Source organism: Symphodus melops, assembly GCF_947650265.1.
Source record: "Symphodus melops genome assembly, chromosome: 10".
In the NCBI taxonomy this organism is placed as follows: domain Eukaryota; kingdom Metazoa; phylum Chordata; class Actinopteri; order Labriformes; family Labridae; genus Symphodus; species Symphodus melops.
Genome location: NC_136700.1, coordinates 14,446,635 through 14,460,024, shown reverse-complemented (window position 1 = coordinate 14,460,024; position 13,390 = coordinate 14,446,635). Strand labels below are relative to the sequence as shown.

Genomic DNA, 13,390 nt, shown 5'->3' with positions numbered 1-13,390 from the left:
TTCATTATATAACCCTGACCCTTTGCCTGCTACACCGCCACATGCACTCAGTCTACACTCGCAGTTCGTCAGGGAGATCTGAACACACGTGCGTCCTGTGACATTAGGTAATGCTCCTGTAGACTGGTCCATGTTGAGAGTGTGGGTATAAATGAAATAACACCATAACCCACCCCCACCCCCTCCTGATTTTAAGATAATGTTAGTATCACCTTGAATAAGTGCCACATGTACAGTTTGTACAAAAAAAATGAATCCCGAATCAAAATCGTGTGTGGTATTGAAAGTGGAGAAGTTCACCCCCGCCTGCAGGATCGAGTTGGTTTGGTCCTACATGGCGTAAAGTTTCCTTCCGTGTACAGCACAGTGTCAGACTGGCACAAAGAGGGAAGACGGAGGTAAGTACAAGACCAAAACTCGTGTGTTTAATGCATTTTACATCGAGATCTTGTCTGTGACAATGTGCGTGTCTTCCATGTTCACAATAATAGATGTACACGGAACTAAAAAAAAAACCCCAAACAAAAGAAATGTTCAACTTATAAAAGAAACATTAGCACACTGTAGAGGTATTACGCAAACAAGGACTACATTGAATGCCTTTACACTCGTTTCCTTGACATAGACAAACAAGATAAGAGCTAACAAGATTTGCCATGGTTATATACAGATATACTGTTCTGCTCTTGAATATGTGACTGTCAAGTTTCAGTGTTGTCACCTTCCAGGGAATAGTCGGGGCCCTGTGTCCATCCCCACAGACTATGTGGTCATTTCCTCATTTTATTTTAATATCAGAGTGACTGTGTGGTATAATATGTTAACATCTAACTTCATTTAAACAAATTAATCAAATGTCTTCCCCTGTGAACTCTAAACATACCGCTGCTTCGCCTGTTACACAACGTACTCTGTTTGCTTTAATGCAGAAAGGGATGAACCTTAGTGAACCTCATCCATGCCCTATTCATCGATCATTTAAAGTCTGGATGCAATAAATATTGAAAGCTTCTTTTATACTAGTCTTAACAGGCCTTCACCAAAGTCTCACATGACTGCACATGAATGTACACTACAGGCTGTGTTAGTTAAAAGTGAAGGTATTCAGTGGATAACTTTTTCAGGAAGTTTCAGGACAATTCAAGTGTAGGGAGCTTTATTTTGCAGGCGAGCTCCACTTCTTCAAAGGATATTTTTCTCCTCTCGCTTCTTTCAAAGGCTAAACACTATTGTTTGTGAAGTCGACATGATGTAAGCTTAGAATAATAAGGGGAAACAAAACGCCAGTGCTGCTGTGTACAGTTGTTTGTCTTAGACTGTTACCTGAATCAGCTCGTAACTGATCCTCCAGAGGGAGAGCAGACACCAGAGCAGGCAACGTTGGCTTGGATACACTATCCCAACAGACAGGAGCCACTGAAACAGTGTAGCCTGAGGATGAACACACTTAACAATAGTTGGCAAGTAACACTGCTATGATAATGTTTATTTCACTCTAATAGTTACAAAGGTTATACAGTGTGGGGGAAATATATCTTTCAGGATAACAAGAACAGTCCCAGTGCACCTAAAATGATTTGAGGCTGTTAAAGCTGGACTATTTGTAGCACACATACCTTTCTCCTTACTCGCACCCTTTTCACCTCTGTCCTCACCAGTAAATGTTATAGTAATAACACTACTACTTTAATTATACACTTTATGAACTGTAAGAAATCAGATCTTCATACCTTTTACTAAAGCAGAGTTGATTGCCAGGTTAAAGCCAGGACTGTCAAATGAACTGGCACATGAGTGCATTTGGCTTGATGTCTGTAAGATTGACTCTATAATTAGTTACAGCAACTGCCAGCACTTCCCAATATCCATTCTGTTTGTCACTTAATAAATAAACTGATTTACAGAATTAATGTCTGATGATGTGTTTCAATCTACATGTGCTGGCTAATGACAGATGAGTAGTGCATACAATGAAACGTCAAAGTTTACATTTAGTTCATGCAACAATGACACTGTTACATTGTCAACGATACAGCTCAGACTACTTTTTTTTTTAATGTTTGAAAGTATGTATACATATCTCGATAAAAATTCTTAAACATGTGAATTGCAGCTATTCTCTGTCTGTGTATGTTTTTTGTTTGTACCAGTAGCATAGTTTTTGTTGAAGAAGTAAAAGCAATTTGACCAAACTAGCTAAAGATGTAAAACAAATTCTGTACAGCTTCTCTAACGTTGTTCATGCCTGACTAAAATAAAGTGATTGTTTACCAGTGCATTTAAGAATTATTTTGTAAAAGTCTTACAGCTTATGTAAGGTTGTCATTTATCCATTAGTAATACAGGCATAGCATTAACCTTGGAGACTGCACCTACTTGTGTAAGTACAAGCAGTACCATACCACATAACAGCTGAAGGGGTTTGATTGATGAGTCAGCATTTCAGCTCAAACAAGCCGGCGGTTTGTTTGATAACTGTCTACACGGCTCGTTCCAACTGTACAGCAGTGGTGGAGGAGCCAGTTCAAGAAAATCCCATGTCATTGTTTACGCTTAAACCCAACTGAAACGTGAGCGCTCAAAACCATAGGTCCATTCTCACTCCGAAGGAGGAGAGTTGTTCTAATTGACGCCTAACATGATACCGAACTCAGTGGGTCGCACACATTAATCTGTTTGTAGAGCTTTGCAGCAATGCTTGCACAAAAGCAGTCATTGTTTGGCGTGACATGAAGGATCCTGCTCACATATGTTAGCGATCACATTGTTCTGTTGCTGCTAAACCAGTTCTGCCTCCACAGTTTGGTTCAGTTTGGCTGCTTTTTGTAAGCTGAAACTGTAGAAGAGTGTGGCTCTCTGCTGCTCCCGACATCTTTGAGAAGAGTCACTGCATCCTATATCTAACACAAGGGAAGTAAAAAAAAGACATGAACATATTGTAAGAAACAGGAAGTATGGGACAGATCTGATATCGCTGTAGGGTCAGATGTTCAGGTAATTTAAGTTTTGAATATTGGACTGAGGACAGTGATCCACGTCACTGTTCAGGAAAGACCGTTGGGCATAGGACTGGGAAATTCATCGAAAACGAAATTCTGAACCGGTAGCCGACGTAAACCTTCCCACGTCGATTATTCCGATTTTATTTTCAGGGCCGAGTCACGTGATGACACGTCCAATCCACGACATGGCAGCAACGCACGTCGTTTGGGCACATTTTGCCTTTAGGGAGGACGACAACAGAACAAAAAGAAGTCAAATGTAGACGGTTGTTTAATGTTTAATTTCAGTTTCAGAGAAGTACATTTCTTCTTTAAAACTAAAATGTGTTATTTTCAATTAAAGTTATGCTTTGATTTTCAGTTGTAAATATTCAATAAATAACCACCAAACAGTTCCTCAGCACTCTTTTATTAGACAAAAATATCCCAGCTTTAATGGGTGATTGAGGTAAAATGTTCAGTTAATCCATATGGATTTATCATGGATGGGTAAATGTATGTATCTGAATAAGATTCATCTATACAGTCGGCACCCACACACAACACGTTTTTGTTTTTAAGGTTAAATTTTTTAGGGTTTTGTGTCTTTATTGGAGAGAGACAACAGAAGACTTTGTTGGAAATTTAGGGAGGGAAAGTAACCGCAGGTCAGCTTCAAACCCAGGCCGTCCACTTTAAGGGCTGCCGCCTCTGTACAGAGGACGCACAACTAACCACTTTTGATGTACTGTTTAGATGTTTATTCCATCCAGAGTTACAATTAATCCCGAAGAGCGTTATGTAAATGTCAAAAAACTAAAATAATTTGGAAGTCCCTGAAGTGAAGTAACTAGAATATCTTTTCACACTGTGTTAAAACTTTCATTTTAAATGTCTCGATGTCTAGAGTGTGTGTCTTTTGTCCCACTTGACTGATCTAACATTAGTTTCTTCTGTCTCCTCATAGACTGTCAAAATGGAAGGTGATACCAGCACACAAACGGAGGCCCTGGTGGAGGGAGAGGAGCCTCTTTTCAGCAACCTGGACCTCTTCCTCTTCTCCCTCATTGTTGGTCTGGTCATTTATTGGTTCATGTCCCGCAAGAAGCCTGAGCCCATCCCTGAGTTCAAGAAGCTCGACACACCGTGAGTGCCAAACATAGTAGAGCGTGATGTTTAAATCAAGGTTTAAAAAAAAAAAGAAGGATTTTATGGTGTTACCATGCATGCTTAGTTTACAAAACAGGCCGACTTGACCATGACAAATAAATAAAAGGGATGCATGGACAAGTCCGTGTCCGCACATCGGTACTACGACACACAGAATGTGAAAAGCTACTTTACTGACTTTGTGGCTTGAACTGGATGGGAGCGCTCACACTGGTCCAATGAACTGGACTTCAGGGGTGACGTGTGCTCGGGTACGGACTGCCTGAACACTGTGCATTAATGTTGTCCGATGTGTTCCAAGGCACAAAGTGTAAAGACAATGGATTCTTCAGCGTCAAACACACCTTTTCACTGCTGTTTATGCCTGATGTTTTTAATGATGTGTTATGTCTGTGTGTTGAGCTTTTAAGCTGTGTAAAGCACTTTGTCTAAAAGCGCTCTATAAATAAAATTATTATTATTAAACTATTATTTGATCTTTTATCAACTATGACGAGATAAATGCTAATGTTAGCATTTGACCTCTTCATGGCTAACGCTACACTGAACTAGAAGAGTATGCCTTTCCTATAGTGTTGTGTATGAAGGGCAAACAGGCAAGATGTTGAGTGGTTTAATGCTCATATTATCTGTTATCTTATAGTTAGTAATGGGTTATATAATCAATAGTCTTAGCTTGAGATAAGGTCTGTCACAGGATTTTCGCTGTTCATTGCTCACTGTTGTTTTGGTTGCTAATTGGGAGAAATGTCATATTCCCTACGTACAGAACAAGATAATAAACGCCTTTGAGCCTCCCACGCTGAGCAGCGTGACGTCACAGTTAAATGGCCATCACATGAATAACATTCATCGAGTTACATCACATTTTAAGTCCTGACTTCTCCTACTGGCAAAACCTCCGTTGAGTCGGTGTTGTTTGTCTTCTTTACATCGCTCCTAGTTTAAGGTCGAGAGGAAAGGTGTGACCTCCAGCGATCTGGTTGTGCCTCGTTCCACGCAACCAAATCCGCGTAGAGAAGTTGTGACTATGTGGGCTCTGTAGCAAGTGTGTGAGAGTGCACGGCGTAGGGCTTGTAAATGTTCCACTAGTAGCGACCTTTGTTTTCTGCTCTTTGACACGCTCTCCTCCAAGAAACTTTTCAGTCCCCCCTCCCTCCTCTCTCTCCCTGCCAGCCTCTTGTAGCCTCTCCAGCTCCACCTTGTTCCTCCTTCCCTCATCCCTTGTTGGTGGATTTGTGGAGCCCTGGCTTGTTTTCAATGGAACTCTCCTTCCATTAGCTACATTTAAAGTCCATCCTCAACAAGCTCAACACCATTTCTTTGGTCACCAGAGTGAAGCTAAGGGCCAGGAGCAGCCGTGCTTGCTGTGTGGCAAAAGTCTTGTTTGGGTGTGGGACACAGTTTTTACTGGAGGCCTAGAGGGGGAAATCCTGAGAATATGTGTCAAAAATAATTGGTTGGATAAAAGGGGAAGACCCTTGTGGTGCACGTTTTGCTTTGCAGATTGTAGTGTTTGTGTGTTTTTCTGAGTGGAAGGCAGGAATACAGGAAGGGGGGGGGGGGATGTAGAGCAACACAAGCTGCTTTCCCCTCCCCTTAAAGGCAGCAGTGATTACCTAACTGTTATGAAGGGGGGCGTAGTCTTCCATGTCTTTCCTGTGCTTTTGTTTTTGGCCCTGAACCCCATTTTAAAGGTTCCCTGGAGAGAAAAACGAGAAAGCCGAGCCAAGCTGCCTTTTGTGAGCCCTCTCCAAAGGTGGAAAGTTGAAGCAAAAGACAAGCAACCCTTTCTTTGCCCTGAGTTACTTTTTTTTTTTTTTTTTTTTCATTCTTATTTCCCCTACTCCCCGGTTTTTCAGTGTGTGTGTGTGTGTCTGTGTGTTTGGGCTCAGCTGCACTCCCATTGGAGCAGGGCCGTGTCACAAATGGAATCCTTTTATGATAAATGAGGTTACCATAGCAATGACATTCCCCTCTCTCCTCCAGTGAGATGGGGGCGGGGGGATACTTCAGGGAAAAAAAAAAAAAACTACCATTCACTCTCACAGCTCCTCTCCCCCTTCTACTCTGGTCTACCCGAGGAGTTGCTCTGATAACAAGCCAAATTCTCAGAATGGATCTTGTAGACTTTTTCGTCCTGAACACCTTTCAGAGAACGGAGAGGAAAAGAGGCGGGGGTGAGGAGGAGGGCATTTTCAGCCGGAGAGTGGTTCAGTGTGTGAGTCAAAAGTAGTAGGTCTGCAGCTCGACTACATTTTATTGGAAAGTCAGTTTCCCACCATTGTGTGCACAGCGGTTGCCAGACATTGACAGGGCTTGTAGGCTCTCTGTGTGTGTGCGTGTGTGTGTGTGTGGACAACAGACGCTACTGGTTTCAGAGAGCAGCACAGGAAGAGGCAGAGTTCAGTTCGCGCTGGAGCCTATTAGGTGAAGACGGGCAGAGCTGCGAGTGTCTCGTGGCCTCTCTGGACTCTTTTTAGATGTTTGCCATCCTTTTGTCAGGGAGTGTTGACGTCCTGCCTTTGATTTCGAGCGTGGCGCTTTGCCGGTGCGGCCTGAGCCAGTGGTGCTTGTGGCAGCGGTGAGCTTACAGGGCTGCATGCCATGGGCTGTGTCTTCTCCCTGCCAGAAGACAGGAGAGATGCTGCAGAGAGGTCAGTACAGTGTTTGATTTACTGCTCCTATCCAAAAGGAACAAGAAAGTAGTTCAACGTTGCTCGCAGTAACATTTCCTGTCAACTCTTTAATCCTGCTGTTTAGCTTAGTTGCTCTCTTACCGTAGAGTCACTGTAAGTTATTGTTCGATAACTTGCAACTGATTTGAACAGTTTCGCAAAAAAAAGCACAGTCATTTGCTTATTTCCTACAAGACTGCAAAGAAAGTTAAACAAAGACAAAATGTTCCCGTAAAGTTATGTAACAGCTGCTGGTAAAAATCCATCTACAAACATGATTTAATTATTTGCATCTTCTGATTTTCTAACTGTCCGACTAACTTCTCAGTCACTGCTCAGTCTGCTGACATGTAACCTGTCATTACCAGCCGAGTTTCATTTCAGTCATAAGAAAATAAGCTTTTTGTTTTTTTTGTTTTTTGGAGGGTCCTTAATGCAATCAAAAGAGTATTTGACAGTAGTATGAAAAGATCACACTGAGTGAGTCCGTGTTGCGGATTGAGACTGAACGGACGGAAACGGAGGTTTACTTCCTGTGTGGATGGACGAGTGGAAAGTACAATTTGACAGTTAATACAGATTGGAAAGAAGAAAATGAGCCCAATAACATGTCCCTGAAGTCAAACTGTTGGCTCGTGTGCATATGACCGTATGCTTCTTTTCATGATACCAACATTGAAAACGTATTGATGCGTCGTCAACCTGCTGCCCACAGTACATGTAATGGATGAATTTCTCTTAAAGTTCTTATCAATACAAAACTGATTTTGCACGGAATGAAAACATACAATAAAAAAGGTTCAGGTTGTTTATTGATAAATGTATCGAGCAGTTATTGATGAATATCTCTTACATGTGTGATTATTAAAGAATAGGAGAAGACACCAAGAAAGAACATATTTGGTCCAGTGCACCTCACCAAAGACTCTTCTCTTGGCTGTCTCAGTATAAAGGTAATGCATAGATTTTTCTAATGACGATGCACAGAACAGCTTCCCCACTGGGCGATGGCTGAGTCAGTGAAGCAGGCGGTCTCGGCTGTGTCCCCCTCAGGAACATTTTTTTTGCTAAAAATGTCAAGAATGCCTCAGCTTGGGGGTAAAAGCTTATGTTTCCAATTCGAGGATTCAGGAATTTACACTTTGCTTCAGAGTGCATCTGGATAAACCACAGGCACAGGGGGGCATTTTGACTATATGCTGTGCGTCAATCCCACATGCATGCACTCTGCACACTGAGGAGCTGATGTTGGGATCTTAAGGTTCATTGTGTGACTGAATCTTACAGACAAATTGAAATCAGATGCTCTACAGTGCCTCTGTTACTTGTTGCAGATATACGGTCTATATTTGTGTGCTACAGTCGCATGTTTGAGGATTTGACAAATCTGAATATAAATCTGAGATCTTGTTTCTGATTGGAGTTCTGCGCAGCCTTATCATGCATTTTTGCAGACAGTACTGTAGCTGTCCTCTCAGACCTTTGATGCTAAATGAAGGGCTTGCCTTTTATCAGGCTCCATAATAGATGTTCCTTAACGTGGTGTTTGCACACGCTGTTTTGATCCATTCACATTTTGCTAATTACTTCCAGGATGAAGCCGAACCAAGCCTCCGCCATTCAAGATGGTCTTACATTTGCTCTTGCTTAGTGTGTGTGCGCTTCCACATACAGTTACAATGACTAATACTTGTGTGGCTGCTGAGTCACTGCTTTGCTACTCCCCGATGTTGTAACACTGACAATGAGTGGACACATTTTCCCACATTTCCCCAACAGTTGGTGCTTCACATGATTTGCAGACGCTGCTCATTTAAGATTCATTTTACTCCTCATGTCACATGAGACTGACTGCAGCAGGAAGGAAGGACCTGTGATATCTCTCCTTCAGACTGTGTAACCAGGCCTGCTCCCAGTAGATGGACCAAACTGGACAATTTACTCCGACCTCTTCTGCAATGATAATGTTATAAGATATCACCTGATCTTATTTGTATTTCTTATTTTTAAATTAGATCGCATTGCAGTAATTATTTATGGGACAAATTGTGCAATAACATGTCCACCCTTATAGTGTTTATACAGACGTACAGATCTTTTAAGTTACTGGCATTTCAACTGTTCCTTTTGGATGCATATTTTATTTGCTCTTTAATTATTGTTTCTGATGCACATTTTTTTTCTACACTTTTATATTTTTATCTTTTATTTTTTGCACATTTTTGTGTGTTGTCTTCTGCTCTCCTGCTTTGCTGCTGTCACACTGTAAATGTCTTACGAGATGAATAAAAGATCGCCTTCTCTTAGACTGTGCGCTCGAACTATAGTTCATAACAAGCTCTCTCTGAAAACCTTGTTCTCAATATGATGTGTAAAAAAATAAATAAATCTGTAGTGCATAGAAAGTCTTTCTTTATTCTAAACATGACATAACACTTTCCCCCAAAGAGTCAGTTAGTAAACTTACTTACAAAACTAGTTCTTCCACTGGGGTTGGTTTGTGGATCTTTGGACCGAGAAGAAAGACGAAAGTAGTTGAGCTTGCTTTAAACCACTTTTGAATAAATGACTTTATTATAACATGTATTATATTATGTAACGGTGACCAAAAAGCAGTAGGAAGAAGTCAAACTTATATAACCCCGCCCCTTTCTTCACGTTTCTTCTATTAGTTTGACTATACTGCATTAAATACTCAAGTCTTTAAACTGGTATTTAAAAATGTTTGTTTGACACCTGAAATAAATAAAAAAAACAATCTGTGTATTTACAATTATAACATTCACCCAGAGTTAAAACGTAAATAGAAACCCCTTAAACAACTTTTCCTTGTTGTGTAGCTGTCACAAACATCTTCTTTTTTTTAATCGTTTTTCAGCTCTTCACCTAACTAACCCATTCCACAGCTCAACCCTTTAGCCTGAAATACACACACTCTTCTGAGTTGTATGAAAATGTGATTTTATTTAATTTTTTTTAATTAAATTTGCCTGTAACATCATCGTCTTGAATTGTAACCCTTCTCCCTGTCAGAACACGGTGTCCACAGTATTACCTTATTTCCTTCTCATTAGTTCTCAGCTCTGTCTTGATATAGTTAAATAAGACGAGGAGGGAATCATTCATTGATTGTTAATCATTCATTAATCTTTGAGCTTTCTGTCCTTACCCTGAACTTTAGTGCCCCCATGTTTCCTGCCTGTTATTCGGTTAGGCGGCTCTGACTGGGATCTCGATAGTCACCGTAGGTCAGATAGCTATCACATGTCAAACAGCTCTGTTGGTTTGTCAACACTACTTGTGTTTGTAAAGATGTTCAGGAAACTTTTGATTTCCACTTACTGCCTGCATTTCCAATAACTGTCAGATCAAGTAAGACTATGCATCCCTTTTTGTTGAGATTAAAAGTATTGCGGTGAATTCCTGGCTTGTATAATAATGACGTTAATAACAAGTCTCGTTTGTTTTTTTTGTTTTTTTTCTCAGAGCACCCACCACAAGAGAGACGAGCTTCATCGAGAAAATGAAGAAAACGGTGAGTAAAGTTTCTTGTCCCGTGCAGCGTTTTCAGTGTCGCTCACAGACGCCTGTACTGCGGAGCGACTTCAGCGCACCCAGAGCTTCACCAACCCTAGCAGAAGGGATCAGGGTTAGGCAGTCGCACCAAGCTGCTTATCGGCCTGATAAGTCAACCCAGAGTTTGAGAGTGGGTTCGCATAAATGACAAAGTCTACCATCAGCAGATCAACGTATTCACAAACGCAGAGCGATGTTAGAAAATATGAAGAACAGGTAATGGAACCCGACCGTTCACCGCTGCAAAGTAGACCCAAATATAGCTCAAATGATCCTAATATAACTCGTGTGTCTTCCCTTCAATTCAAAACTCTCATATGTGCTGGAATATTTCAGCTGCAGCTAAGACAAAGTGCTTTGGGGATTATAGAAATTAATATTATTACGTAACTAAAAACTATACTTTTTTTTCCTTATTTATATGAATGTCGTTTCCAGGGAAGTGAGCTTCAGTGCTTTGTTTAGTCTCTGCTGTAGGATACATCTACAAAGCATAGATCACATGCTTCACGTTCATACATTTCAAAGTGTTGGTCGGCTGCTCTCTCTTCTCCACTCTCACCATCAGCTCACAGACCTCCCTGATCCCATGATTTGATTGGACAGTAGACAGTGATTCATGATGTGCTCTGCAGCAGGTTAGGGGTTCAAAACGACTGTAGTTACCATGGCAATGTAGCACAGTATGAAGTGAACCACCTTCACTTTGTCCCGGAGTCTTTTTCAGCCAAGCCATTACGTGGACTTTAAATGAAGGGCTGAATTTAGTTCAGCTGTTTAATGAATAAAGAATATGAAAACTATCAGCTCTCCCTCTTCATGTGACTCGATGCAGTTTTAGAGAAAGCTGTTTTGACTTTGATTGTTCTGTTGTCAAGCAGGCTTTGAAAAAAAGACTTGGGTTTTAAATCCAGTGGTTTTGCAGAAAATAGTTAAGATACCACGATGGTGGCAGAGAAGAACTTTGGCCTCCCCGCATTTCTTTTGAAAATGTTTTCTTTGTTTACTCTCATGGAAACCCTGTAGGCTAAGAATTGATTTTGTGTCTCAGGTGGGCGTACAGATCGAGATGTTTCTCTCAAGATGACGTCGCAGAAATGTCTGATTTGTGTTTTGTCTTTAAGCAGTCCAAAAGCAGTTTTACATTTTGTGTTGGTCCAGTCTTATCTCATGCAGTCTCGTGTCTCTCTTTTTGAGTCACTTTTTCTTTTTTTTTTACAGGGCAAGAACATCATTGTGTTCTACGGCTCTCAGACGGGTACAGGAGAGGAGTTTGCCAACAGACTTTCCAAAGACGCTCAGCGCTACGGCATGAAAGGAATGGCTGCTGATCCAGAAGAGTATGACATGGTAATTTGCTTCAGCATTACAACATCCAAACCACAGACTTCAGATGAACAGAGATCCCTTATATCTGCCTGTCAGTGATTTGTTAGGGGGAAAAAGTCTAATTTTAAAGAGCTGAAGACTAAAGTGTGGAAAGGCAAAGCTGTCAAACAAATATGATCTTTAGAAATACTGCCTTCTTGGTTTTGATTCTCGGTGTTACAATGAAATACGGTGAGGAAGAACTAAGTACATCGCACACTAATAACTAAACGGGTATTACAGTCCCAACAATACAAAGTGCACACGTGTGTGACCTTTACCTTTACCCAGCAATGCTGAGTGAGGCGTAGGTCACACACTTTGGATTTGTGAGTCGTAGGTTGTAACGTTGCACGTTTGCTGACGCGGCAGCTCTTCGGACGGCGAGATCAAAAGAACGCTGATTGAAGACATTAAAGTCTCTGACTGGGATGCGTCTCATCTTTTAGGGGGAACTGTCTCGTCTATCGGCGATTCCAAACTCCCTTGCCATTTTCTGCATGGCCACCTACGGTGAAGGAGACCCCACCGATAATGCCCAGGACTTCTACGACTGGCTGCAGGAAAATGACGATGAAGACCTCTCCGGACTAAACTTCACAGTGAGTCACTACGTTTTGTTAAAAGCTGTCGTTCTCTTATGGGAGTGCTGAAGATTGTGTCAATGGCTGAAAGTAATGGTGTAGGAAGTTGCTGGTTGTTGTCAGCGTCTTAAGGACAGATGAATTGGGTCAGCGGTAGCTTAGTCCGGAGGGTTGCAGGTTCAAGTCTTGGTGCTGACTGAGACTGGAATTTGGCTACTTCCTGAGCCGATGTGCCCATGAGGAAGTCACTTAACCCTGAACTGCTCTGCCGCTCTTTTCTCTGCAGCCCCTCACTCTGACATCTCTACATTATTGGAGCTCCATATGACCCTCCCTGTGCATCCATATTCAGCCCGTGTGCGTGAAGCTTGTCTCAACTACAGAGCGGTCACGTATTTTCCCCCTCGTGAGGTTCAAGGATAACTTCTTCTAAAATATTTGTATAGTCACTCTCCAACACAGCAGTGGACCCTGAGCAGTTAAAAGCGTATCAGAAAGGCTGCAGATCATCCACAGGTTGAGTGGTGAGACGACTCACTGTTACAGCTTATGTATCATGATCACAAGTGGAACTTGATCAGCTAAAGCCATGCAAACTATTGTCATCTTCAAGACTTCTTCAGTAAGCATTCACCAGCTCGTACGATTTCACTTCACACATTTTCTCTATTGATTTATTTTCACTTCCTTTGAACGACCCTGCACTGTAGTGATGGGAACAGTACTTTGGATATTGAAAATGATTTGTCTTTGAGAGGAGACGATGCTCATTTGAAAAAGCTTGCTTAAACGCCCGTGAAACATAGACTGGATTCATTTTGTCCTCATAGAAAATAAATTCACATTCTGTTCCCCGTGGCTGCTCTCCAACCCCCTCCCCCCCCCCCCCCCCCCCCCCCCCCCCCTTACACTTAATTCTATTTAGGCTTCGCTAGCATGAGCTGTGTCTGGCTTTGTGTACGTCATGAAAGAATGGGCTATGTGTGTTGTCGTGTCTGTGCGTGTGTCGTGTCATTGTTGGGGGACGAGGCTG

The 13,390-nt window shown here is 41.7% G+C and overlaps 1 protein-coding gene across 1 annotated transcript in view; it reads left to right on the top strand.

Moving 5' to 3' along the window:
- The first annotated feature begins 289 nt into the window (after nucleotides 1-289).
- The window catches only part of porb (P450 (cytochrome) oxidoreductase b), a 17,050-nt gene continuing 3,949 nt past the window's right edge, over nucleotides 290-13,390 (top strand). The window contains 5 exon segments of the mRNA XM_079353220.1: nucleotides 290-398; nucleotides 3,949-4,127; nucleotides 10,316-10,364; nucleotides 11,627-11,755; nucleotides 12,223-12,405. Coding sequence (XP_079209346.1) covers nucleotides 3,958-4,127; nucleotides 10,316-10,364; nucleotides 11,627-11,755; nucleotides 12,223-12,405 — 531 coding nt within the window. The 5' untranslated portion in view covers nucleotides 290-398; nucleotides 3,949-3,957.